A 26,664-nucleotide genomic window follows, 5' to 3' on the forward strand; every position below is an offset into this window, starting at 1 on the left:
TATTGATGATTGAAGTAAGATGCTGTGAATTACTAGGAAAATTGGTGAATTAGCTGTTTGGCTCGATTTTTCAGCTTAAAAATTATTGGCCAGTTACTGCAGAAAGTAGTGTATCTTCTAAGCTTAACCAGTTCAGTTTTTCTTAGCAAAAATGTCCATTCCTCGAAGGACTAAGCTCGCGATATAGATTCTTCTGTCGTCGTTGAGCTGCAGCACCACGTCACAGATTATGTGCTGTACACAAGGGCAACTTGCATGTTGCAGAGAGTGATGGTCGTCGAAGCTTCGCGAAGCGCTGATCAAGTTTGTCAGGGTTCTAGATTGTAGGAACTAGAGCGAACGGCTAAGGTCTCGTAGGTAAAGCTTTTGATTCAATCTCACTTTCCATTCTACACTGCATCGCAAAAGAAGAGTTCAAGTCGTTTTTGAAAGTTTCACGAATAAAACTCCGCTCATGTTATTAAGGAATGCAGGTCGTCGAGAAATTGGAAACATGAATCACGTATCATTGAGAACGCCTCCCGGTTATCGTCCCAGCTGCTGACGTTGTACGTGTCTGTGCAAGCACCTTAGCAGCGTTCATTCTGTGAAAACCCCTTGTAACGGACGTTGCTCTCGGACAGAGCCGCTCGAGCAAAACAATCATGAACGCGAGTCCTGCTGACGTTGAACGCTAAAACGACCCAAAATGAACAAATTTTCATCTCAAAAATTTCCCGGCTCTTGAGAACGCGTACGAATTGCACGCATTCATTACACTTACTGTAGCCCTCTCCTGTTGGCTTTACTGAACACTGTACAGTGGGTGTACAGAAAACGAGACTTGATGATTCCCAGCAAATGCCACGAATATGACGCAAAACGTACTGTCCATTTTACATGTACATAATCCTAATATAATATTAAAATACGTAAGTGTCGCCCGCGATGAACGTGAGGAGTTGGCCATCGGGCGCGCGTGAATCCCCGGCTCGTGCAACGCCGCAATTCACTTCGCGATTGCCCACTCATCTGAGAGAAGGTCAAAACCCCGACAAAGTCTCGAAGAGGAAAAGGAACGATGCGGTTCGCCCCCTTCTTGCTCGTCATCGTCATCTTCGCTGGCACGAGCTTCGCAAAAGCTGGTGCCGTTGTGGACGCCACCGACCGCGAGGGCGAGGAAAGAGGGCACGTTTTTTTCTTTAAACAGTTTCTCGGCAAAGACTCTGGCATCAGCAGCAAGCTCTCCAGCATGAAAAAGAACCCGGAGGTGGCCGCAGCTATGAGTAACCCAGTCGTGAATAAGCTGGGAACAACTATCAAGAACAGTCCGGACATTCTAACCAGTCTAAGCAAGAACCCGACCGCACTCAAGACACTGGCAAAGGATCCCCAAGTGGCGAAGGCGGCGAAGGTGCTGGAGAAGAACCACGTCTCATCCACGGCTGAGGCCGTCAAGTCGCTTCGATCCATCGCTGCCAAAGACCCCACGAAGGCAGATATCGTGTCCAAGATCATCAAGTTTCGGAAGATTTTTAAACAGGTCTTATGCAGGTCTGGTCTTTTTTGGTCCGTAGGACCAAAACAAGACCGAAATAAAATTAGCCTCCAAATGGGACCTAAAAAAGACCCTACACAAAACCGGGTTTTGGAAAAAATCTATAATCAAATATGCAAACGGAAAATAGATGTATTATGTATTAAAGGGGATATTGCATGAAAAACCATACTGGACAAAACCTCTGCTGTCAACGGTTAACTGTAAGTTATGCTAACCCGGCTTGTACTCTAGCTGCCCGGGTCGTCCGACTTGATGGACACCCCTGCCCCCGCGTGTTAATGATTCAGCCAAACGATAGAGTCCACACTCGGCGGATCCGTCAGCACCAACAGTCTCTCCACGGTACCAACACCGTCTTACAGGCGACTCACATGAGGCCGCAACGCAGTCGCCATGGGCCCAACCAGCGCACCCCAACGCAAGCGAAGCGTCCAAATGGTGCCAAATCTTGGCCAGCAAGCTTCACAGGATACCATCCACTCTCACCAGGCCGAACGTCAGCCAACAGCAGCCAAAGCATACGAGAAGAAGTCGACGTCGATCTTCGGTCCCTCAGCTACCACTATATGCATATAGGCCAGACCAATTGTGGTTTTCCTTCATTTGCGGCATCAAAGGGGGCAATCGAGAAGTAAATTTTGAGTTGGGGCAGAGGCTTGAAGTGCTCTGCGAAGCAGGGCTGTGAGAGACTGGCCCCATGGAATGTGGTGGGCGAGTTGCGAGCTAGCGCCCTGCTGTATGTCGATCGCTCGATCACTAGCGCTGGTCGCTGTGTCTGTGTGCTACCGCTACTCTTCCTAAAACGAACTCTCGCTACTGCTGTCTGCTGTTGTACTCTGCCTCTACAGGAAACCCCAGTAGCCTTCCACCTATGCTTCTCTTCACTGCACTTTGTTGTGTTCCGCTTGCTTCGTCCGAATACTCGCCACACCAGCATGAAGTCAGACCCAGCTCTAACAGCGCCTTCAAACAGCACATCAGCATCTTATCAATAGCACGGTCACCAAAAGCTAGGTGGAAGTGCGCCTTCACAAGATTCGCGTCAGTGTCGAGACTGTCTTTTATTTGGGGACTGAGCTCATCATTGCCACGGATATCAACGGCCAACTTGACCATACAACAGTCGACATATTGCAGCTAAACAAACCACTACTCAGACCGGCCCGTTTGCAGCCATCAGTCTCGCAGTGAACAGCACCAAACAAGCAGTCAAGCAAACTCGAATTCTAGTGCCAACACGGAAAAGCAACCACGACAAAGCAAGGGGATTATCGAACATTACCTTAGCATGAGCCGTCTATCAAGGGGGCTAGTCTTCACAGCCCTGATTTGCCGTGCAGTTCAAGCCTCGGCTCATATCCAAACTGAACTCCTCGATTGCCCCCTACGATGTCGTATTGAAGGAAATGGCAAGTATTCGGGCGAAGCAAGCAGAATGCAACGGATTGCCGTGAAGGGATTAAGGATACTCTAATTTCCTGCAGAGGCAGAATACAATCAAGTACTTCAAGTACCAAGGATCAGTGGTACATGCAGACAAGAATACATGCACGAAGATAGCAGTAGATTCAGGCACGAGGACGCCTGAGTTCGTGGAAGCTCATTTAGGAAGTCTAGCAACACCGCACAGTCCGAGCAGCGTCGACGATCCAGCGATCGACATCAGCAAGACGCTCGCTCGCACATTTCAGACATTTGTGTTGTAATCTCCAGCATTACTTCAATAGCAAATGCCCTCTATCATCTATCACGATATTTTGTATCAGAGTGAAGGGGGTCTAAAAATGGCTTGTTTCGTAGTGATATCATTTGGGTCTCGCCATCCAAACGGGACCGGTAGCGAAATCATAACGATTTTCTGTTCGGTCTCGTTTAGATGTCGTAGGACCAAAACAGAACCAGACCTGCATAAGACCTGTTTAAAACCTTACCCAAGTTTCTTCGGGTGTTACCGTCGGCGGGCGGGCTAGCTATGGTTGGTTTTATTATGTGCACGCCCCTAATACTGGCACTAACGCTTATATTGACGTGAAGGTCTTTGTAAAGTACTTCCAAGTTTGCTAATGAATGCATCCGTCACGAATCGTGCCTCCATTTATATTTAGGGATCCTATCCTGAAGTAACTAATGCCAAACTGCGTAGAGTGCTGTGAATTAGCAGTTTGGATTATTGACCTCAGAATTTTCACAGAAAGCAGTGCTTCTCAATTAAACTCTCATGTTTCCATGACCTCCGTGGCCAGGAGTCCTCCATGAAACTTATTTTCTACAAACAGAAAATATTTTTTTGCGAAGAACGTATGCCACGAGCGAGCCTGGTCAAAATTTTCACAAGAATGCTACTCAACCATTTTGAGGGATCATTATAGAGTTGACCCATGTCAACTGTTAGCGTAGGGAAGCAGCATACATGTACTGCTTCACCAGACGTTTATATTATTTTATTTGAGCTAGAGGAGTAGCAGCTTCCGACAAACTCCAACACGCAGTTCTCTCAGACTAAGCTCTAGCCGCTCCAGCAAAACATTCACGAATCCGAGACCTGGGCATCGAGCCACTTCATTATAAGAACGGGTGCTCACATTCTCCCGTATTGTAGCCAAGTCTCCCCCCGTGAACATTTCGGGGTAGTATCGATGCAGCAGCAGCAATGATTCAAACGGGCGAAGGTAGGAAACATTCGTCACCATAGGAGGATGCGCAGGAAAATGCTCCAAACACCAGTGCGCCACACGGAAATGACCCCTGGAGAGCGCTGTCTCGGCTGCAACCGCGCAACTCGTGAGAGCAAGACCCTTGGGACGGCACGAGTACAAATACTTGAGTATCGCCAACTGACCGTGCTTCGCAGCACAGATCATCACTTTTGCAGTGCACTCAGCGTTTGCGTCTGTGTGAAGCCACTGCATCAAATTCAGGTTCCCGTTGGCGACAGCGTGCTTCATCGCAACGTCCGCCGACTCCATCGGAGATTGGGTTACCAACCACTTTACAACCTCAGCACGATCATTGCGAGCTGCGTAAAATATGGCGCTGTCCGTGTAGCCCTCAGATCGATTCGCATGTAGCCATTTCAGCACTTCGAGCTGCCCATATGCGGCAGCCTCGTCCATCGCCTTCGACGTGCACCCCTCGGATCGATTGTTATGAAGCCACTTCACAGCTTCCAGTTGACCATTGGCGGCGGCATCGTCCATAGCTTCAGTCGGTCGCCACTGTGAATCATCATACGCAGACGACCCCTTTGAATATCTGTTGGCTGCAGCCACCAATATGCGGAAGGAATATTCAGCTCCCGCCTGCGGGATCGAGGGTGGCTTGGAGCCAGGGAAACCCGGCACCTCCAGTGACACGGCACTCTGGAAATACTGCAGCATTTCCACTCGTCCATGTCTTGCAGCTTCCACGAGAACGCAATATTCCGGGAGTTTCTCCGACGAAGGGAAACTGGCGAGTAGCCACTTGACCGCGTCCATGTTGTCTCTGCGAATCGCACACAGTAAAGCATCTCCAACTCTACGGCCGCACCTTGTTGATACAGGTACTCCATCGCATCAAGGTGGCCTGCATCGGTAGCGAAGAACAGCAGCGACGAAACTCTACCATCGTACTTCTTGTAGTGCGCGATAACCGCGCGACCTGATGTATGCTCCATCATCCACTGCAGAATAGCAAGATTCCCCATCTGACACGTAGTTGCCATTGCCTCCATCCACTCATTCATCCAGTCACCCATCGACGTGAGTTGCGCGTGCTTCTCCCAGATTTTCTTCATGAGGTCCAAGTGTCCATGCTGCACCAGCTTCCCCAGAGCAAATGCAGCTTGGGACTTATCGTCCAATCGACCATTGTCGAGCAGCAACTCGAACCCGATCGGCTCGGCAGTGTGCGGCCACTCGTTGCAGTTGGAGCCATCCCTGGGCTTCAACAAGTCCACTATTTTCTGCACATCGATCCCCATAAGTGCCTCTTTACGGTCGCTAGTGACACCATGAGGTGTGTTTTCATATAGAAACTGCAGGATATCGAGTCGGTTCGAATGCAGAGCCGACACCAAGCCGCGCCCTCCCCATTTCACCACGTTACCTCCTCCATCATGACCACAGCTTTCGGGCTCCTTTTCAGCCATTGGCTCTCCCCCGGTAGTGCCCACTTTTCTCTTCTTACGACATGGCCCCTCGTCGACTCGACGGCCAGCGTCATGCTCCAGTAGAAGCTGTAGCATATCCAGTCGACCTTCACTTGCTGCGACTTCCACCACAGACTCCGGTACTTCACAGCCCGAGAAATGCTCCATCAACCACTCCAGTACTCGTAAGTCACCCTCCTTTGCAGCAACTAGCATCGATTGGTGGAACTGATACTGGTAGTAGAGCGGATCGGACCGCAGATAGTTCGTCAGCGACCAGTAGGGAGTGCGGTCCGTAGCGGAGGTGTGGCTGCACTCCCACATCCAGTCCAGCAGCGTCGTGGACCCGAACTGCAGGCGTCACTTAGTGGCAGGCTCCTGTCTGGGCCCAGGTAGTCGGCGATGAGGCGTCCGAGTTGCTCGAGAACAGCGCCTTCCTTCTGCTTGCGGCGGAGCACCAGATCGACGACCAGCAGCGGGGTTGACATCGTTGCTTGTCGGTAAATTGTCGAATGACGACGAATCAGCTAAGGATAATGAATCATTACGTGAATTTACTATAGTTTGTTAAGAAAAATAGTCTTCCTTTTGTTACAGCTCACACAATATTATCGAGTGGAGACAGAATGAAAATACAGGGGCAGCTTCCTTGGAACACCTGGCAGCGAGAAAAACAAAGGTTTTTTTTAAGCAAACACACACCCCTCCATCTTAAAAACACGAATATGCTAAAGTTTTACCCCTATGCAGATGACAGACTTGTGGATCCATCACGACACCAGGGCTTCGATCCACTTCTTAGTGAACTTGGACGCTCCGTAAGACTCCATCTTCTCTCGAATTGGTGCCACATACGCTGGGGTAAACATTTCCAGGTAGTGGAAGCGCACGAACAGCAACGTCTCAAACCTGATCGGAGCCGACATCTCAATCGGCTTGGGAGAATGGGCCGGGAGGTGGGTCAAACACCAGTACGCAATACGGAAGTGATTCTTGGCTAGCGCCTCCTGAGTCAAGGCTGCACAGCTCTCCCGAGCCAGACTCTTCGGTCGGTGCGAGCACAAATACTTGAGTATCTCCAAGCGACCGAATTGTGCAGCGCTGATCATCACTGGCACTGTGCACCGAGCTTTAGCCTTTGTGTGGAGCCATTGCACCAAGGCGAGATCTCCCCTGTACGCAGCGCTGGTCACGGTTGTATTCTTCAGCTTCTTCGGGGATAGCGATACCAGCCGCTTTACTATCTCAGTGTGCTTATGGAGGCCAGCCAAACTAATTCCAAAGTGTGAGGAGCCCTCTAACCGATTCGCATGCAGCCATTCCAGCATAGTGTACTCCCTAACGCTGACATGTTAGCTGCTATACATGTTAGCTAACTGTTAGTTAGTGTCTAGTATTTTGAGCTAACATGTTAGTAGCGTTAGAGCAAAAGTATGGAGAAGGGTAAATACTTGCACCGAGGGCAGTCAAGACGAGCGATGTATCAAACTGAACACAAATACACCCTCAAAATTATGAATTTACCATCCAATGTATATACTTCGAAGTATCTGCTAAAATAGGGAAATATTGGCTGGGTGGAGCTCACATGACACCACTTATCAGCGCAGATGATGACCGATTTTAAGAGTGAAGACGAGTTAGGTGCCTCCTACCTATGTCAAAGTCCGCGGCGCAATATAGACACCCAGACCAACTACAAGTAATGTAGTAAATATATTCGTACAGATTACTAAGTAATCTCCTCATGTACCTATTTCCTCCACTATACAGTGTAGCTAACATGTATAGTTTCCAACTAACTGTTAGTTAGTGTCCAGTAAAATGAGCTAACATGTTAGTGGAGTACACTATTCCAGCATCTCCAGTTTTCCATATGCAGCCGCCCCGTCCATCGCGTTCGTCGAACACCCCTCCGATCGATTCGTATGCAACCACTTCACCACTTCCAGGTGCCCATTTCCAGCAGCCTCGTCCATCGCCCTCGCCGTGCAGCCACTGAACTGCTTCGAGTTGGCCATTGGCAGCAGCGTCGTCCATTGCGTCCGTTGGTTGCCATTTTGAAGGCGTGGTTGGGATGAGCCGCTCTTTAGAGTTGGTGTTGGCCTCAGACATCATCACCTCGAAGGAGAAGTCGGTACCCGCTGCAGGAACCGAGGATGCAGTTGACCCAGGGAAACCTGGCCCGTTTAGTACCTCCAAGTTCTGGAAATACTGCAGCATTCCGACTCGTCCATATCTCGCAGCTTCCACTAGACTGTAGTATGCAGTACTCTGGTATCTTCTCCGACGGAGGGAAGTGTTCAACCAGCCACTTCACAGCGTCCATATTGTCCCTGCGGATCGCACCAAGTAGGGCATTCCCATAATCGACAGCAGCGTCTTGGTCATTGAGGTATTGCATCACATCAAGGTGATTTTCACACGTCGCATGGTACAGTAGTGGAGCTGCTTCAGGTCCTCGATTGTCGCTCGACCCGACGTGTGCTCCACCATCCACTGCAAAATAGAGAGATCCCCCATCTGACATGCGGTTGCCATTGCCTCCACCCAATCCCGCATCCAGTCGTCATCTTCCGTGAGCAGGTCGTGCTTCTGCCAGATTCTCTGCATGAGATCCGTTCTTCAGTGCCAGTTTTCGGTCGTGGCATCGGCATAGAATAGGATGAGCGTGCTGCATGATGTGGGGATCAAAGTAAGACTTGACATTAAGAGATTACGAAGCAGCCGCGCGTTGGCACGCCTTAGGCGTGAACCCCATTGCGACGAGTGGTGCTCGTATCGCGAAATGCCAAGTCGCCGTTGCCTGCCATCATCGCTGCGAGTGGTGCTCCCAGTTCTTGCATGTATGTAGTGTGTGTAACTCCGAAATACGCTTGACTTCCACCTGCCGTGAAGTTTAATTGTTGAATCTGCTCCACCGGCTATTAGCGCAGAGGCCCCGCCGCTGCGTAGCGAGTGACAGGATATTCGCTGCGGGTCGATTCCGGTGCCGATTGCAGCCGCTTTCAGGGCTTTGGACATTTCTTCTGCCTTGAGCATTCGGGACTTGCTGAACGAACATATCGGGTCGGTCGGCCTTAGATGGTGTCGACGGGCTAGTTCCAGCAGCAGTGAGGCTCCGATTACCGGACAGACCCTGCCATGTCCGGATCGTGATAAGTAGCGTGCCGATCCTTCGCCTCGCTGATCGGTCTTGCTTCCGCGGAGTGTTATTACCGCATGAACCGCGTCATCGAAGTTGACCGCAGGATTGCCTGTGATGTCAAGTACTTCGACGTCGCGGACCTCTAACGCGTACCGGGCCTTCCCCCTTTGATCGCCAGATATTCGGAACTTCTTAGGAGATAGAAGAAACCCAGCAGCGCAGCCCCAAGAAATAGGCGTTGCTTGGGTTTCGTGTAGTCGATTTGGGCGGACATCCACTCGAGCATTGTACGAGTGACGGGAGATCGGGGTCGAGGAGGAGGGCTGATGCGTCGCATTCCTGCGAACGCTGTGGCGTGGCTGGGGCTGATGACGGGTTCGAACCCGACATAGACTTTATGATGCCATTTGACATGGCTAACTTGGGCGTGCACGGAGGAGGTAGATCCGACTCGTCCGTCTGAGCATGTAGCCGACCATCGATCGATGGCAAAAAACACCAGTTGGAGAGACTGCGCGACTTGATCGTGCTCTGGTATGGTAGCCAGGGAGACCGTCCGATGCGCCGACTGAAGGAGACCCATTGCTTCCATGTCGAGTCGTATTGTCGTCGGGACGTATCGGCAAGGGAGCGTTGTTGAAGGGCGTACAGCTGCCGTCGTAAGCCTTCCTCATGCTGTCGGGCACTTTGACCTGCATCCAATCATTGGTTAGTTTGTTCCAGAGTGTAAGTTGCGGGTCGGACCATGCGCGGGATCCCAGGTCGGCTAGGAAATTGGATGATCCGGCAAGATGTTCGGCTGATACCCGTATGCTCCATTCGGCTTCAACTGCTCCAAAAATTCGGTTCATCTCTTGTGATAACGGATTCGTGCTGGTTAGCTTGTTGTACCACGTCACTGCGGCGGCGTTGTCTATCCAGAATCGTACGTGTGTCGATGTGGTGCGGCTCGAGGATCGCCAGTGCTTGCCCCAGCACAGTACTGCTACTAGTGCGCTGAATTGTTCACGTACGTTTATACTCAGCCGACGTTGCTTGATGAGGTCTTGCTCGACGGGGTCAAATTGTAGGCGGATGAATTCGTGTCGTACGGGATTCAGAACGCACAGTCCGCTATCGCTAGCATCCATGTACAAGTGTACCGCCGGAGCAGGTAATCCACAAAAATACTCGAGAGGTACCCCGCGTAGACGTCCAAATCGAAGAATATGGGCGAACCAGGCGAGATCGAGACGTGCTTCTAGAGTGAGGCTAATCGGTCGTACCCTTGGTGAGCGTTTCCATAGTGCCACTAACTGTTGGATGAACGGTTTAGCCGGGCGGATGCAGGAGCAGACATGCCGTAGACTTCCCAGTAGCTTCGCTAGCGCAGTCCGCGTCGTCTGAGATGAGACTAGAACAGCTTCGACTCTCCCCAGAGCTTTTTGAAGTTTGGATACGGGCATTGATACCGTCATAGCGACGGAGTCCCATTCCAGACCCAGGGCCACTACGTTCGTCGACCACTCGGTGAACTTCTTGTTGTTGATAGCTCTTGGGCCTAGCACCGCCGTCATGGCTAGCCGAAGCGCGCTGTCACAGGCTTGGAGGCGATCATGGGTCTCGTACTCCACCAACACGTGATCGTCTACCCAGTCGAAATAAAAGAACGGGGTAGTGTCAGGATTGGTCGGATCGAGTGTGTTCGGGCTCTCGCGACGCACAAGGTGAGATATTGCTTTTCCAAACACACCATAGTGAGCTGCGGAGCCTGTTCAGCCGAAAGGTAGTGCGAGATCGATGATCGTGACATCTTCGTCAGGTAACGATCCGGCGAAGAAGGCGCTGACATCTTCGTGAACGTGTAGGTTTTTGTACGCAGATTTCACATCGCCTTTCATAATCTTGATTATCAGCGTTGGGTTGGCTTTCCGTAGTGCGATGATTCTGTGCGCGATGATGTCGACAAGTTCGTACACAAGCGTGGGTATGCTGTGTTGGTCGGACCAAGCATTTGTCGAGTGGCCCAGCGGAAACGATAAATCGTGAATTACTCTCGCTTCGACTGTTGGATCGGCGTCGGCCTACAACCAGATGGACTGTAATGCAGGCGCCACCGCGATGCCGCGTCTCGCGATGCAACGAGGTATGCACCGCTTCTCTGTCCATCTCGGATGCTTCTGATTAGCGCGTTGCGCATGACTGCCGCAGACTTGTGGTTTGGTACGGGGCAGGTTTGTTGAGTGCCATCAACTTGAAAGACGTGCTTCACACCCTGTGTGGCTGTACGTATGAACAGGTTGACGTGCTCGTACTCGTGAAGTAGCCACGGGAAGTGATCGTGGACCAGCGCTTTATTTGGTGTGGGCGATGACGCGGACTGGCCTCGCCAGAGACGAATCGTTTCAGCGAGGGTCATAATCGTGCGCGTCACGAGAAGCGAAATGGTTCGTACCATGTCGTGATCGAGCGAGAACGTTGGTCGTGGCCCGGTGTCATTCGCCGCTGGTATGCCGTGTGGTGGTTCGACGTCTGCTGCTTCAAAGGCTGCGAATAGCGATTGCTTGCGCGTTTTCTCTGACGCTTGTAGGCGCTGTTCTAGGAGCTCGATTACTCTTGATACCACAGACCGCGATCCCACCCCTGGGTGTGCGGCAAGTGTCGATGGCACTCGCAGGCTTCATTCCTGCTTCGCGAAGGTCCGAACGCCGCCGTAGGTGTCCCGTATGTACGCCGCTACGGCTTCTGGTAGTTCGGCCGGCTCAAAGTGTGCTAAAAAGCTCTGCAGGCACCGGTCCTTGCTCTTGGACGAACACCCTTGTACAGAAGCATACCGGAGGCAGAGCTGGCGTCCGTCTTCCTTTGGAACTTGGGCCTAGATTTCCTGAGGTACCTTACGGTCCCTACGCTTAACTCCTTGCCGAGCCACAGCGTCGTTTCCTCCTTTGTGAACCGCTCGGGTGCTGTCCCGGGTAGGTGATGGACCATTTGTCCCGGACGCTTGGTTCGCGCGTGCACGTGAGGCCTTGAACAGTAATCCGGCCAGCTCGGGGTCTTGCATCGTGAATCGGAAACGGACCGAATGGCGCGCCCCGATCGCATGTCTTCAACAACCGCAAGGCGATATGCTCCGATGATGTTGGAGAACCAGAACGCGAGAATGTGGACTTCGGACGAGCTCCACGGGGCAAAATCCTCCAGTTGTTCCCCGAAATCTTTAGCGGCCGCGAAGACGTCTCTTGTCTCCTCGTTGAAAAATCTTTTGCAAACGTGTAAAGCACGGATAGAGCTTCGGTGAGGTCGCTGAACATGGGTTTATCAGGTAATTCGGGCAACGCCACTTTGCTGGAGAAATTGCGCGTGTTGACCGCCTTAGCCTTTGATCGGTTGAGTGGGCTGTCGAGGGCAAACCGTGGGAAATGCAGGATGGATAAGTCGCACGCGCTGAACTCGATGTCGAACAGTCGGGAAGCGACAGCCGGATGAGCCAGAAACCTGGTTGCCGTTGAGGTCCGTACATGGTCCATGTAAACGTCTCCGTCCTTACCTATATATGCTGGTGCTGAGATGGCGTCGTGTACTTCTTGTTGGGCACGAGATGGACGAAAATTCTGCTGTCGTCGATCACTTGGTTCGTTCACTGGGATCAGGTCTGACGGGGAAGTTGAAAGTCGAACTGCTTGCGATATTGGAGGCGGGTTAATTCCTGTCACTTGACTTGGAGATGTCGCTGGTGCCGATAATCGTTGCAGTTGTTGGGCGTAAGCTGCCAGTACCGACGGGTACGGAGCTAACGCGTGCAATATCGCTTGCACCGGGTCGGCGGTAGCGGGTTCAGCGCGCGAATCACCTTGGGCTGTGGTTACGTGGCCTACGGGTGTCGGGGGCGCCTGCTCAGTGCGCACTGTGCGTCGGCGTTTTGGCGCGGGATGATCGCTACTAAGCGCGTCCAGTAGATCTGCAAATTGCGTTGCCGCAGCGCCTTCGTTGCTCGACTCTTCTTCGCCAGAAGAGGGCGCATCGACCACAGTTGGGTTTTCGGCGCGGACGGCTGCCGTGGAGATAGTCCGGCGAGTTCGTCGTGGTCGTTCCTGTCGAGTAGTGGCTGGGGGCATCGGGTCCTCATGGTTTGCGGTTACGCTGACCTGGCGTTCGCTTCTTGGCCTTCGCGACCCCTGCGCAGGGCGGGTGGCAGGGCCGTCGAGGAACGTTGCTCCGACGCGGACGTTAGCGGGTATGGCCCGCCCGCCGTCTACGTAGAAGGCAAAGTTGAGGACGTCGACGACGCTGACTAGAAGCTCGTGACCCGTTCTGGGACATACCCACGGCATCATGGCCGATGGTCTGGGCATGGATTGGCGAGTGGCGATTCCTGCTAACAATCTGGAAATGGCTTTGGTGGCCCGTTTGCCGTTCTGTCCGAGTAGGCGGTCCAGAATTAGCGCGTGGGCCGCTTCGAGATCGGACATCGAAGCAACGTCCTCAAGCAAGGCCGCATTCCACAGTAGTACGGCCACAGCTGGAGCAATCTCGGTGGGGGCGCTGAACGGGACTTCATGGGTTTCTCCCTCCGTGCTTACAACGTACACGGTGCTGTTGTAGGCCGTAATTTGACCGTGCCTGAACACGTCGCCAACGCGGTAGCAGACTGGGAGGAAAAGTTTCACTCTGGGTTGGCCTGTGCTGAGCTCCGACCTTGGAACTGATCTCGCCGCGGCCACGGCACGCGTGATTGTGGCCGAGGTGCTCTCCTCATCGTCCGAGCGGGGTAGAATGGTCACTTGGACTGTACCCCCACGTCTTGCCGTTACTTCTGCGTAGTGGGGGCCATCCAGCTGTGCGCTTGGTACATCCGCGGGGAAGAGTAGCACTGAGGTTCGAGACATGATTCGCGCGGCGATGAGGACTTGGAGCTGGTTGGTTTGGCGAAGGGAGAATTGAGAATGAGCTTGGGCGACTTCGACTAGTTGCTGGGTCGTCTCAGGTGTTCTTTAAGCGCTGCTAGAGCACGATAAGAGTTGAAGACGACCTTGAACCCGATTGGTGCCTCTCACTCTTGAAAAACCTCTTTTCGCCTCCGTCCAAAAGCATCATGCAGCGACGAAGTCCTCATCCAGTAGACCAGCGTCAAACGCGAGCTCGACCACAGATGGGTTACTAGATATATCGCCGTAGTCCGCAGCAGATGTACCAGGGGGCAAAACCTCCTGCGCGAGGTTCATCTCTCCAGCATCCAGGACGAATGGGATTGTCATATCCAATGACTCTTCATACATGTCTCGGGGAGTGTTCTCGTAGAGGAACCGGACGATGTCAAACCGCTTCATTTGCGCTGCGGTTACCAGGCTGCTGCCTCCCCACTGCGCCACGTTGCCCTCGTCATTCTCGCCATGCTCGGCACGACTTGAAGCCTCCTTGCCTCGACGGCCAGCGTCGTGCTCCACTAGTAAGCGTAAGATGTCCATTCGACCTTGCTCCGTTGCCTTTTCCACCACCCACACCGGCACTTCACAGCCCGAGAAATGCTCCAGCAGCCACTCCAGTACTCGTAAATCGCAGCCTCCAATACCGATTCGTAAAACTGATACTGGTAGTAGTGCGGGTCTGCCCGAAGATAGTTCAACAGCGACCAAGTAGGTAGCGGAGGTGGGGCTGCACTCCCACATCCAGTCCCAAAGTAATGAAGCGCAAGGCTGCTGGGAGAACGAGGGCCCCCGTTGGCGTGGATGACTGCCACCCGTTGCACCGTACACACTTCATGATGGTAGTAGCGCAAAAGCGAGCAAACTTAGCGACTTAAATGGATGCAGGGAAGCTCTTCCTGACAAGCATGTCATGCGCATTCCGAGGATACAAGTTTAGAAGTTCTAAATTAGAGCCCGTCACAAATCAGATTTTAGTTATGCTAAAATTAATAATTTTAGATCTGAGCTGGTCCGACCCAAATTTAATTTGAACTTCCCGCCAAATTGCGCACTTTAGCGCCATGCGGGGCGACCACCTGAGCCTCATGGTGCGTGCGTCTGCCTTCCCTCGCTCCTCCTCCTCTATGTACTAACCCTCTCTCTCTTCCCGTTCACGCGCGCGCAGACGCTCGGCGGGCGCACCAACGAAGTGCTGGAGCTGGGCAAGCGCCTGCTGCAGCCCGAGGAGGAGTGGAAGGACAAGTGCGCGGCGCTCACGGAGCTGCGCCAGCTGCTGGCCGACTTCGCGCGGCTCCAGGAAGAAGAAGAAGAAGAAGAGGAAGAAGCAGAGGATGCCGACGACCGCCTGGAGACGCTCTTGGCGCCCGAGAACGTGCAGGCGCTGATGCAGCCCTTCCGCGTGACGCTCACGGACCTGCGCTCGACGGTCGTGCGCGAGGCCTGCGGCACGCTGGCGCTGCTGGCGCGCACGCTCGGCCCCGCGCGCTGCAAGATCCTCGTGCGCGACGTGTTCCCGACGCTGCTGGACGCCAGAGGAGGCTCGAACAAGGTGCGGCAAGGAGAGAAGAGAGAGAGAGAGAGGCTGCAGACTGGAGGACTGACGGACTGGCTGACTCGTGCTGCTGCAGGTGAACACGGCGGCCATCCACAGCTGCATCGAGGCCATCGTGGACACCACGCCGAGCAGATTCGTGCTGGCACCGGTGCTGCAAGTGCTGGAGACGAGCAAGTACGAGGTGCAGGTGGTGACAGGAGTGTTTATGGGGCTACGACGCTGACGGTTTTTATGCTGTTTTGTGTCAGGAACCGCGAGGTGCGAGAGAGCTGCATCCATTACGTGTATCTGGCCCTGATAGGCTGGAGCGGCGCCGTGCTGGAGCGATTCAGGATACCTCTGCAGACAGCCATTGCGGTACGCGTGGGTTTTGCGGTTAGGAGCCAAGTCATGTGGAGACTGAATCACGTTGGCGCTGGTGTTTGTAGGCTTCGCTCAGTGACGCGTCTCCCAAAGGGCGAGAAAAGGCTCGTGACTGCTACTGGTGGGTGTTATCGTTTCCTAGCATTGCGATTGAACATTGGGTGATGACTTGTTGACGCGGTGCTTGTAACGTTGGCAGGCAGTATATTTCTTTATGGCCCGATGAAGTCGAGAGGTAAGAGGTTCAACATGCTATTCAGAAGCACAAAAGGGTTCTGACGGCTCGTTGGTGTTGCTTTCAGATTGAATGCACTACTTGCTGACGGGGTGAAGAAACACTTGAAGCGGTCGCGCAAAGAAGCCGAGCTGGACACGTCTTTCAAGGTAAGTCATATCGATTCTTAGACTAAACAAACAGCTACTGATGCGTGCTATTGATTTCTACAGCCTGCCAAGAGAAGACATCTAGCGACAATCACCAACACATTGTCCGCGAAAAGCTCAGCTAAAAGTCTGTTTCCGGAAGCTGATGCAGTTCACACTAACAAGAAAGCAGCCAGACGTTCTACGTTGAGACAAAAGCCCGGCGTCAAGTCACGCGCGCCTAGGGACAGGAGAATGACACCTCCAGCACCGGGGGGTCAGACATCAATGACACCGAGAAGCCGAATTCCCTCGACCCCAACGTCCGCATTGAAGAAGCCTCGAGAAGGGAGCGTACCCTCCAAAATCCCCAGTCCTGCTCATTTATTACACTCCAGGACGGTGGACACTGAACCAACACCCAGCAGACAGCATACACCAACTTACCTTGAAAGCAAGTTTACTCAGCTGATAGAGGAAAAATCTTCTCTTACCAAGAAGCTGGACGCGCAGGCACAGCAGCTCCAGCAACTACACGAACAGATCCAGATGATGCAGGAGGAGAAGCAACTTACCGACTCGCGCAATAAGAACGCTATGGCAGCTACCATGGCGGCCCACGCGGAGTATACAGCAACTCAGCAAGAAATCCAGTACCAGCTCGCAGAACAGGTTGCCAGTCAAGAAGCCGAGATTGATGAGCTCCGCAGCCAGTCTTCATCGCCAACTCAATCGCCACAACAACCACACCAAGAAACTACACAGCTTAAAAACACCGTAGCTGCATTGGCGGAGCAGCTGCAAGCCGCGACGGCGAAGCTGGAGGCGTCGAACGCCGAGGCCGGCGACGAGCTGAACGCTCTGCGGAGCGAGAAGAGTGCTCTGGAGGAGCGGTTGGCGGCGCAGAGTGCACAGGTCGAGGAGCTTCAGGCGCAGCAGAGTGCTGCAGTGGCCGCGCTGGAGGAGGAGAAGCGCGAGTTGGCCAGCGAGGTGTCGACGCTGAAGAGCGGTCAGTCGGAGGCGATGGCGCAGTGCAGCCAGAAGGACGAGCGCGTGGCGGAGCTGGAGAGCGAGCTGTCTGCATTGGCGGAGCAGCTGCAAGCCGCGACGGCGAAGCTGGAGGCGTCGAACGCCGAGGCCGGCGACGAGCTGAACGCTCTGCGGAGCGAGAAGAGTGCTCTGGAGGAGCGGTTGGCGGCGCAGAGTGCACAGGTCGAGGAGCTTCAGGCGCAGCAGAGTGCTGCAGTGGCCGCGCTGGAGGAGGAGAAGCGCGAGTTGGCCAGCGAGGTGTCGACGCTGAAGAGCGGTCAGTCGGAGGCGATGGCGCAGTGCAGCCAGAAGGACGAGCGCGTGGCGGAGCTGGAGAGCGAGCTGTCTGCATTGGCGGAGCAGCTGCAAGCCGCGACGGCGAAGCTGGAGGCGTCGAACGCCGAGGCCGGCGACGAGCTGAACGCTCTGCGGAGCGAGAAGAGTGCTCTGGAGGAGCGGTTGGCGGCGCAGAGTGCACAGGTCGAGGAGCTTCAGGCGCAGCAGAGTGCTGCAGTGGCCGCGCTGGAGGAGGAGAAGCGCGAGTTGGCCAGCGAGGTGTCGACGCTGAAGAGCGGTCAGTCGGAGGCGATGGCGCAGTGCAGCCAGAAGGACGAGCGCGTGGCGGAGCTGGAGAGCGAGCTGTCTGCATTGGCGGAGCAGCTGCAAGCCGCGACGGCGAAGCTGGAGGCGTCGAACGCCGAGGCCGGCGACGAGCTGAACGCTCTGCGGAGCGAGAAGAGTGCTCTGGAGGAGCGGTTGGCGGCGCAGAGTGCACAGGTCGAGGAGCTTCAGGCGCAGCAGAGTGCTGCAGTGGCCGCGCTGGAGGAGGAGAAGCGCGAGTTGGCCAGCGAGGTGTCGACGCTGAAGAGCGGTCAGTCGGAGGCGATGGCGCAGTGCAGCCAGAAGGACGAGCGCGTGGCGGAGCTGGAGAGCGAGCTGTCTGCATTGGCGGAGCAGCTGCAAGCCGCGACGGCGAAGCTGGAGGCGTCGAACGCCGAGGCCGGCGACGAGCTGAACGCTCTGCGGAGCGAGAAGAGTGCTCTGGAGGAGCGGTTGGCGGCGCAGAGTGCACAGGTCGAGGAGCTTCAGGCGCAGCAGAGTGCTGCAGTGGCCGCGCTGGAGGAGGAGAAGCGCGAGTTGGCCAGCGAGGTGTCGACGCTGAAGAGCGGTCAGTCGGAGGCGATGGCGCAGTGCAGCCAGAAGGACGAGCGCGTGGCGGAGCTGGAGAGCGAGCTGTCTGCATTGGCGGAGCAGCTGCAAGCCGCGACGGCGAAGCTGGAGGCGTCGAACGCCGAGGCCGGCGACGAGCTGAACGCTCTGCGGAGCGAGAAGAGTGCTCTGGAGGAGCGGTTGGCGGCGCAGAGTGCACAGGTCGAGGAGCTTCAGGCGCAGCAGAGTGCTGCAGTGGCCGCGCTGGAGGAGGAGAAGCGCGAGTTGGCCAGCGAGGTGTCGACGCTGAAGAGCGGTCAGTCGGAGGCGATGGCGCAGTGCAGCCAGAAGGACGAGCGCGTGGCGGAGCTGGAGAGCGAGCTGTCTGCATTGGCGGAGCAGCTGCAAGCCGCGACGGCGAAGCTGGAGGCGTCGAACGCCGAGGCCGGCGACGAGCTGAACGCTCTGCGGAGCGAGAAGAGTGCTCTGGAGGAGCGGTTGGCGGCGCAGAGTGCACAGGTCGAGGAGCTTCAGGCGCAGCAGAGTGCTGCAGTGGCCGCGCTGGAGGAGGAGAAGCGCGAGTTGGCCAGCGAGGTGTCGACGCTGAAGAGCGGTCAGTCGGAGGCGATGGCGCAGTGCAGCCAGAAGGACGAGCGCGTGGCGGAGCTGGAGAGCGAGCTGTCTGCATTGGCGGAGCAGCTGCAAGCCGCGACGGCGAAGCTGGAGGCGTCGAACGCCGAGGTCGGCGACGAGCTGAACGCTCTGCGGAGCGAGAAGAGTGCTCTGGAGGAGCGGTTGGCGGCGCAGAGTGCACAGGTCGAGGAGCTTCAGGCGCAGCAGAGTGCTGCAGTGGCCGCGCTGGAGGAGGAGAAGCGCGAGTTGGCCAGCGAGGTGTCGACGCTGAAGAGCGGTCAGTCGGAGGCGATGGCGCAGTGCAGCCAGAAGGACGAGCGCGTGGCGGAGCTGGAGAGCGAGCTGTCTGCATTGGCGGAGCAGCTGCAAGCCGCGACGGCGAAGCTGGAGACGTCGAACGCCGAGGCCGGCGACGAGCTGAACGCTCTGCGGAGCGAGAAGAGTGCTCTGGAGGAGCGGTTGGCGGCGCAGAGTGCACAGGTCGAGGAGCTTCAGGCGCAGCAGAGTGCTGCGGTGGCCGCGCTGGAGGAGGAGAAGCGCGAGTTGGCCAGCGAGGTGTCGACGCTGAAGAGCTGTCAGTCGGAGGCGATGGCGCAGTGCAGCCAGAAGGACGAGCGCGGATGCATGAAAGACGGCGTTGAAAAACTTGACGTTGTGTGTGGTTATGGCAATGGTGAGTGGGAGATGTATGGGTTTTGTTTTTCGAAGCGTAAACTCATGGTGGTTTTGATTGTAGACGTTCGCCCAGGATTCGCCGTGAACTCGAGTTCCAAGCCGAGTTCTCTTCGACCCTTCTCACTTGCGTTTACTCGTGACCGTTCCGAGATTGAAGACGAAGAGCGCCGAATTAATGGTACGTGCATCAAGACTTTGCCTGCATCAGTTCGCCGAACTTACCAGTTGTACTGCTGCTACTACACAGAGGCCAACCTACTGAAAAGGAGGTTGCGACGCCAGCGCGGAGTGTGAGGTACAAGGTCCGAGCATAGATGTTCTCTTATTTATTCCCTGCGACTTGGTTGTAGTAAAACTGCCTAGGCGAGCTTCTTGATGTAGCCCGAACACAGTATCAAAGCAAGAAAATGTCGTTGCTCTTACTTATTTACCCAATATGCGCCTTCATTTATGCGTGGCATGGCCTCTCAAGTTAAATCAGGCGACTGACTTATTGAATCCGCCGGATATGACTCCCATTGGCCTACTCCGCTGCAGATGGTCGAGTTGTCCCGGGTAAATCGGCCGCAGACTACGGACAATACGTTTATTGCGCAGGTCGAGTGTAAACGGCAAATCTCACGCTGTACAGTAATTAGTCTGGGCCAGTCTGGGCCAGACTAAATCTGAATGGTAGCAGATTTTTCATTGCCCACAATTATTAGTCTGGCCCCTACAGTGACAGACTAATTTTGAATTCAGACTAATTATGAATATCTAAAAATATCCGTTTTCCAGTAAGAAAAAACATTATTTTTGTGAAATGGTATGTTTATACGTATTTTCAAATATTTGTTTTTGTTTACCTGGCTTTAAGGAGAAATAAAGACTAAAGCATCGCAGATGCTGCTTCTCTGACGGTTAGAGAAGGCTATTCAATGGGTTCGATGCCATGTTCACTCAGGTATCTATTATATTTTCTAGATATCAGGTTATGTGTGTGCGAGATCTGGTAAATTGGCTGCTGTCAAGTGCTTTTTCAAAAAGCATTGCCGTAAAGTAGGTAGAGATTGACTAGAATCGTGGTCACCACGACAGACTAATTATGAACATTTTTAGCCAGACTAATAATGAGACGTCAATTTTTGCTCGACACGAATTAGTCTGGCCCAGACTAATTTTGAAGCCAGACTAATTTTGAGCCCAGACTAATTACTGTAGGCACTGTACTGAAGAGGTTAAAGCGCAGTGAGAAACGGGAGTTTGACGGTTTGAAAGAAGGAAGTGTGCAATGATCTCTCACGTTAGTGAAGTCGTTTGCGCCCACTGCATGATGATTCTTGCGTCGGCTACAGAGCGAGGGTTTTGAGTCGTTTTTTTTTAATACTTAAAAGTTTCTCGCTACCCGCAAAACTTCATCGTAGTGCACGCGGCGAGCGGCATTGGAATTCAAGCCCTCAACCGTTGAGTCAACGATGCTAGCGTTACCAAAATCCACTTCGGGGTTTTCTTGCTTTTGTCGTGGCTGATATACTACATTGCATCTGTCGAGTACGAACAGAAAAACGTGCACTAGCACATGATAAGTGTATCCATATGACTCGGATTTTCCTGGTGTTTCATGTGGATACATTACAGCAGAGGTTCAATGCGCGGTACAAGCTCACTCTCCAATTCACCGCCGACTCGAGATCAACCATGGGGAACTCTATGGGCCACGATAGACACAGAGATTCGACCACCCGCAAGATGGTGGAGAAGATGCACAAAGGTCTCTTCGCTTCACCGGCTCAAGCGACCAAGCAGTCTGCCAAGGACGAGACGAAGACCCACAAGTCGACAAGCTCTACGAACAAGCATCAGCAGAAGAACAAAGCCAACCCCCAACAAGGTGGAAATGCCGCCAAGACATCAGATTCACCCACCAAGAAGGGCAGGAAGAAGAAGAACAAGCGCACCTCTACAGAGCCAAGAAAAGGAAGAAAGGAAAGCTTCAGCAAGTACATGCCGAACTACGTCCCGACAGTGCCAATAGACGAAACGCTGGGTGGAGCCTACGACGCTGTCGAGCACGAGGACCCCCACGGCGGGTACTACGACGGCAAGTCGTTCATACCCATCGACGAAACCTTGTCCGCACTGCAAGACGTCGCTCAAGACCCAGCACCCGATACGCCGCCTCCGCGATCCCAAGTTGTGAAAGCCGCAGCGGTACCTCAAGCAAACCCGACAGGCAGATACACCCGTCCCCAGCCATACTACGGAGGGAACTACGCCACTCAAAGCCAAGTCAACACCACAAACCCGAACAGTAAATATTACGACGGGAGGTACGACTACCTGTACTACTACGACACGAATGACCGCGATAACAACTCGGACAGCTCTAGCGACAACGATCACGATGGTGCGTGCCATGACGGCAACAACTACACGGATGGGGGTTGCGACGCTGCAGGAAGCAATGACACCGGCGCCTATGACGCTGGTGGTGACAACGGTGGTGGAGGCTACGACTATAGCTCGAGCTACGACGCTGGTGGGAGTTATGATGCTGGAGGAGGATGTGACGGTGGTTCCAGTAGCTGCGACTAAGGGTTTCGTAACATTTCGGTTCCACGAGCAAGTACATACAGAAACCAATTGTAGCGTTTTGTTTTAATATTTTACAGTTCAAAATACTTTAGAATCAAGTAGAATCCGATCGGGGAAGAAAAAAGTTATTGTGTTTTCAACTTGCCGTGTAGAAGCCCAACCTTGCGATTATTGCTTGGAAAACGATACTACCTTACCTGTTCGATGATTTTAGTTGGATAATACAGCACTGCTAAACTCCAACACCCAGCGCGCCAAATCAATTAGTGCTGATGCCCTCAAAAGCAGCGAGGTTTTGGCGGCGCGCGAAGCTTGCGTAACAGGTAAATTGCAGCATTTTGACACGGCCACGCCTTGCAGCTTCCACTAGGATGCAACATTCAGGGATCTTCTCCGACGGGGGAAAGTGAGCCACCAGCCACTTTACAACATCCATTTTGTCTCCACGAATTGCACACAATAGAGCGACCCCAAATTCTGTAGCCAAACCTTGCTCGTAAAGGTACTGCAGCGCGTTGAGGTGGCCTCCCTTTGCTGCGTTATACAATAACGAGGTCAACATATACTTCCCCATGAATGCGATAAGCGCTTGACCTGATGCTTCCTCCACCATCCACTGCAGAATGGGCCGATTTCCACTCGCACACGCCGTTGACATCGCACCCAGCCAATCTCCCATCCACTCACCCTTTGTCGTGACTTGCGCGTGCTTCTTCCAGAACTTCTTCACGAGGTCTAAGCGTCCAAATCGTGCCACCGTCCTCAGAGCCCTCCCAGCTTGAGATGAGTCGTCCAATATGCCAGCGTCAAGGCCACGCGCGAGAACATCAGGGTTGGATGAGAATGTTCCATGCTCGAAGACCCCCAAAAACGCTGCTATCATCATAACGCGCGACTGGAAGTATGGTTTACGGGGGGGGGGGGGGGGCAACAGCATCTCTGCTTGCTTCATCTCGCCATCGTATAGCAGACACTGGGCTATCCAGTTTAGCGTGTCCAAATACACGTCGCGAGGCGTGTTGTCGTAGAGAAACCGAACGATATCATAGTGCTTTTCGTGCACAGCGTTTACCAACTGCACCACGTTACCTCCGGTGTGTTGACTCTTAGCTTTACTTCCTCCTCCCGTATCCACTTTTCTCTTTTTTCTGCTTGGCGTTTCCTCGCCACCTCCACGACCAGCGTCTTGCTCCAGTAGACTCCGTAATATATCCAGTCGACCATCTTTCGCTGTGATCTCTACCACCGACACCGGGACTTGGCAAGTCGAGAAGTGCCCCATCAACCACTCCAGTACTCGTAAATCCCCCCTCTCTGCAGCAACTAGCGTCGAGTCATAGAACAGGTATTGGTAGTAGTGGAGGTCTGACCGAAGATAATTGGTCAGTGACCAATAAGGAGAGCGTTCAGTAGCGGAGGTGACGCTGCACTCCCACATCCAGTCCAGCAGCGTCGTGGATCCGAACTTGCAGGCGTCACACAATCGTAGGTTCCTGTTTGGACCCAGGTAGTTTGCAACGAGACATCCGAGTTGCTCGAGAGTAGCGCCATCATTCTGGTGGCGGAGCACCAGATCGACGGCCAGCAGTGGCGCTGGCATCGTTACTAGAAGGCGAATCGTCGAATGAGGTAGTATTTTTTTTTGACAGTCGTATCGATAATGAATCATTATGGACCCTATAAACATTATTAAAGAGAATTACTCCTGTACGGCAACTATGAAGTCGTCCGATGACGTGCGCGAATGCAAGAGCGTGGAGCTCAGGGACGATAAAGAACTGCAAAAACTTGATTTCCTGCTTCGTATTTTATTTAAGGGTTCATGAAAAAGCTATTGAGTACTGAAGTATTTGATTTTGAGCTCCATGCTTCCGTCCGATTTCGATCAAGACAATCACAAGATCTGGGCATCGAGCCATTTCGCTACGGCGCCAAACACTTTAAACGACCCCATTCTTTCACGAAGTTTTGCCGGGATGAACGATTCCGGGGAGTGGAATCGCTGAAACAACAACGACTCAAACACGGTGGCAGTCGTGATCATGACTGGCTTGGGAGAATGCGCCGGGAAGCGAAGTACGCACCAGTACGCAACACGGACGTGTCCGTAAGCGAGTGCTTCCCGGATGATAGCCGCACAGCTCTTGAGACTAAAACCCTTCGAGCGGTGGAGATACAAATACTTCAGTACCTCCAAGTGGCCACCTCCTACAGCCTTGATCAACATTTTGACTGTGAACCGAGCTCCGGATTGCGCGTGCAGCCATTTCACCAACGCGAGTTGTCCTTTCTCGACGGCTTTCTGCACGATAATGTCCGTCACCTTGGTTAGGGATTGCAAAACCAGAAACTGCACAACCTCCTCTTGGCATCGAACAGCTGCAATCGCCATTCCGTGATCCGTGTAGCCCTCTGACCGGTTCGCTTGCAACCATTTCACAACTTGTAGATGTCCTCTTGCAGCTGCCTCGTCCATCGCCAACGTCGTACACCCTTCGGATCGATGGGTGTGGAGCCACTGCACTGCTTCGAGCTGTCTGTTAGCTGCAGCGCCATCCATAGCGTCGGTCGGAAGCCATCGTAAATGGTTCGGGTTTTCATAACTGTTTGCCGCCGAGGCCAAAACCTGGAATGAAAACTTCGTATCAGCTTGAGGGATCGAGGACGGTACCGACCCGGGAAATCCGGGCACTTTCAACTTGCGCGAACTCTGGAAATACTCTAGCATTTCAACTCGCCCATATCTCGCAGCTTCTACCAGCACACAATACTCTGGAATTTTCTCCATGGGAGGGAAGTGCGCCAACAGCCACTTGACAGCGTCCATTCTGTCTCTGCGAATCGCACAAAGTAAGGCGTTTCCATAATCAACACCCGCTCCTTGCTCGTGCAGGTACTGCATCACACCAAGGTGGCCTGCATCGGTGGCGTAGTACAGCAGTGACGAAACTCTACCGTCGTACGGCTTCAAGTGCGTGATAGCCGCTCGACCGGAATTGTGCTCCACCATCCACTGCAGAACGGCAAGATCCCCCTTGTGGCACGCAGTTGCCATTCCCTGTACCCATTCCAACATCCAGCCGCCCGGCGACGTGAGGTGTTCATGCTTCTCCCAGATGTTCTTCATTAGACCCAAGCTTCCAGATGCTACTAGGCGCTTCAGTGCAGTTGCAGCGAGGAGCTGATCGTCCAGTAGACCAGCGTCAAACGTGAGCTCAAGCACAGCAGGGTTCGAGGATCCTTGGCCGTAGTCGATGGCAGACTTTCCAGGAGGCAGCAGAGTCTGTACTAGGTCCATCTCACCACAATCCAGGGTGAGTCCAATTGCGTGTTAGTGTACAAGTCGTGGGGCGTGTTGCCGTAGAGAAATCGGATGATGTCAAAGTGCCTCTTGCTCGCAGCTTGTACCCAAACTGTAGCCACCCCAATCCACCACGTTCCCACCGCCAAGTTCGCCATTCGAGGCTTCCGTATCCACTTTCCTCTTCTTGTGACTTGGAACTTCCTGGTCTCGACGTCCAGCGTCATGCTTCACAAAGAGCTGTAAGATATCCAGTTGACCTTGCTCTGCTGCGGTCTCCACCGCTGTCACCGGCACTTGACAGCCCGAGAAGTGCTCCATCAACCACTCCAGTACTCGTAAATCCCCCTTCTTCACCACAACCAGCACCGATCCCTGAAATTGATAGCGGTAGTAGTGCGGATCTGACCGCAGATAGTTCGTTAGCGACCACTGGGGACTGCGGTCTGTAGCGGAGGTGGGACTGGAGCCCCATATCCAGTCGAGCAGCGTCGTGGATCCGAACTTGCAGGCGGCACTTAGAGAGAGGTTCCTGTCTGGGCCCAGGTAATCGGCGACGAGATGCCCGAGGTGGTCGAGCGCTGCTCCATCTTTCTGGCTGTGGAGCACCAGGTTGACGACCAGCAGCGGGGCAGACATTCAAGCTCGCCTCTTGAAGGGAACGCAAATTGCGGAATGCGAATACAGTTCAAGCTGTTGCCCGATCGAACCGTAATGAATCATTATTATGTGAGTTTACTAACAAAAAAGTAGAATACCGTAATGAATCATTATGTGAGTTTCCTAACAAAAAACTAGAATAGCTAACCTGCAGTGATCCTTTTCCTCTAGCGAATCGAGGAAGCTAGCGAGCTTGCCACTTATCCACAGATACCTGGGAGGGACACTTGTTTTTACCCTGCAAGGAACTAATCGAGACGTAGATGCCATTAAGAAATTGTAGCCCTCAACTCTGACATTATTGATCGTATTTTTTGTAGTTTCAAAGAGATAGCTGCCACCAAATGTGGACTTAGCTAGAGGTTCTGTTCGCAAGTTATCGCTGTGCAAACAGAATGGAGCGATTGTTTATCGCCGAGTTTGGCATTCATTTCGGCGATCCCGAATACTATCTATCAGCAAAATAACCACAGACACAGCTGCATGATATCATTCGCTAAGAAATATCTACCGTTTACTCCCGTATTCTGGCTATTCTTTTATTTATCCTAAAAGAGCCAATCTGGGGGTGATACACTTTATCAAACAGCATGAGCTGTGCCCCAGCGAAGTCGAGTACCTTCGTTGGTTCGCTAGATGTA

General features: G+C 53.4%; 8 protein-coding genes across 8 annotated transcripts; 4 read left to right on the forward strand and 4 right to left on the reverse strand.

Annotated features, from left to right (window-relative positions):
• Nucleotides 1-1,060: 1,060 nt before the first annotated feature.
• PHYSODRAFT_342296 (hypothetical protein) lies at nucleotides 1,061-1,819 on the forward strand (the record flags this gene model as incomplete). The annotated part of the gene is made up of 2 exons (XM_009540709.1): nucleotides 1,061-1,522; nucleotides 1,772-1,819. 2 exons carry the CDS (start codon nucleotides 1,061-1,063, stop codon nucleotides 1,817-1,819), a joined length of 510 nt encoding a protein of 169 aa, XP_009539004.1.
• A 2,534-nt stretch (nucleotides 1,820-4,353) lies between these two features.
• On the reverse strand, nucleotides 4,354-7,654 carry PHYSODRAFT_424826 (hypothetical protein; the record flags this gene model as incomplete). Its single annotated transcript, XM_009540710.1, has 3 exons — nucleotides 4,354-4,755; nucleotides 5,727-5,812; nucleotides 7,579-7,654. Coding segments are annotated over 3 exons (564 nt in total), but the record flags the coding sequence as incomplete, so codon positions are not given.
• A 1,095-nt stretch (nucleotides 7,655-8,749) lies between these two features.
• On the reverse strand, nucleotides 8,750-14,462 carry PHYSODRAFT_307736 (hypothetical protein; the record flags this gene model as incomplete). Its single annotated transcript, XM_009540711.1, has 8 exons — nucleotides 8,750-8,767; nucleotides 8,808-8,926; nucleotides 9,317-9,509; nucleotides 9,831-10,444; nucleotides 11,071-11,439; nucleotides 11,631-12,055; nucleotides 12,106-13,631; nucleotides 13,899-14,462. The coding sequence occupies 8 exons, from the start codon at nucleotides 14,460-14,462 to the stop codon at nucleotides 8,750-8,752; spliced, it is 3,828 nt and encodes a 1,275-aa protein (XP_009539006.1).
• A 421-nt stretch (nucleotides 14,463-14,883) lies between these two features.
• On the forward strand, nucleotides 14,884-17,967 carry PHYSODRAFT_462795 (hypothetical protein; the record flags this gene model as incomplete). The annotated part of the gene is made up of 4 exons (XM_009540712.1): nucleotides 14,884-15,270; nucleotides 15,350-15,450; nucleotides 15,839-15,874; nucleotides 16,248-17,967. Coding segments are annotated over 4 exons (2,244 nt in total), but the record flags the coding sequence as incomplete, so codon positions are not given.
• A 669-nt stretch (nucleotides 17,968-18,636) lies between these two features.
• Nucleotides 18,637-19,428, forward strand: PHYSODRAFT_436580 (hypothetical protein; the record flags this gene model as incomplete). The annotated part of the gene is made up of 1 exon (XM_009540713.1): nucleotides 18,637-19,428. A coding segment is annotated over one exon (792 nt), but the record flags the coding sequence as incomplete, so codon positions are not given.
• A 1,635-nt stretch (nucleotides 19,429-21,063) lies between these two features.
• On the forward strand, nucleotides 21,064-22,062 carry PHYSODRAFT_307738 (hypothetical protein; the record flags this gene model as incomplete). The annotated part of the gene is made up of 1 exon (XM_009540714.1): nucleotides 21,064-22,062. The coding sequence occupies one exon, from the start codon at nucleotides 21,064-21,066 to the stop codon at nucleotides 22,060-22,062; it is 999 nt and encodes a 332-aa protein (XP_009539009.1).
• A 259-nt stretch (nucleotides 22,063-22,321) lies between these two features.
• Nucleotides 22,322-23,662, reverse strand: PHYSODRAFT_307739 (hypothetical protein; the record flags this gene model as incomplete). The annotated part of the gene is made up of 1 exon (XM_009540715.1): nucleotides 22,322-23,662. The coding sequence occupies one exon, from the start codon at nucleotides 23,660-23,662 to the stop codon at nucleotides 22,322-22,324; it is 1,341 nt and encodes a 446-aa protein (XP_009539010.1).
• A 294-nt stretch (nucleotides 23,663-23,956) lies between these two features.
• Nucleotides 23,957-26,002, reverse strand: PHYSODRAFT_342301 (hypothetical protein; the record flags this gene model as incomplete). The annotated part of the gene is made up of 2 exons (XM_009540716.1): nucleotides 23,957-25,360; nucleotides 25,496-26,002. 2 exons carry the CDS (start codon nucleotides 26,000-26,002, stop codon nucleotides 23,957-23,959), a joined length of 1,911 nt encoding a protein of 636 aa, XP_009539011.1.
• Between the last annotated feature and the right edge of the window lie 662 nt (nucleotides 26,003-26,664).

The sequence above is a fragment of the Phytophthora sojae genome (genome assembly GCF_000149755.1).
Source record: "Phytophthora sojae unplaced genomic scaffold PHYSOscaffold_16, whole genome shotgun sequence".
NCBI lineage: Eukaryota > Oomycota > Peronosporomycetes > Peronosporales > Peronosporaceae > Phytophthora > Phytophthora sojae.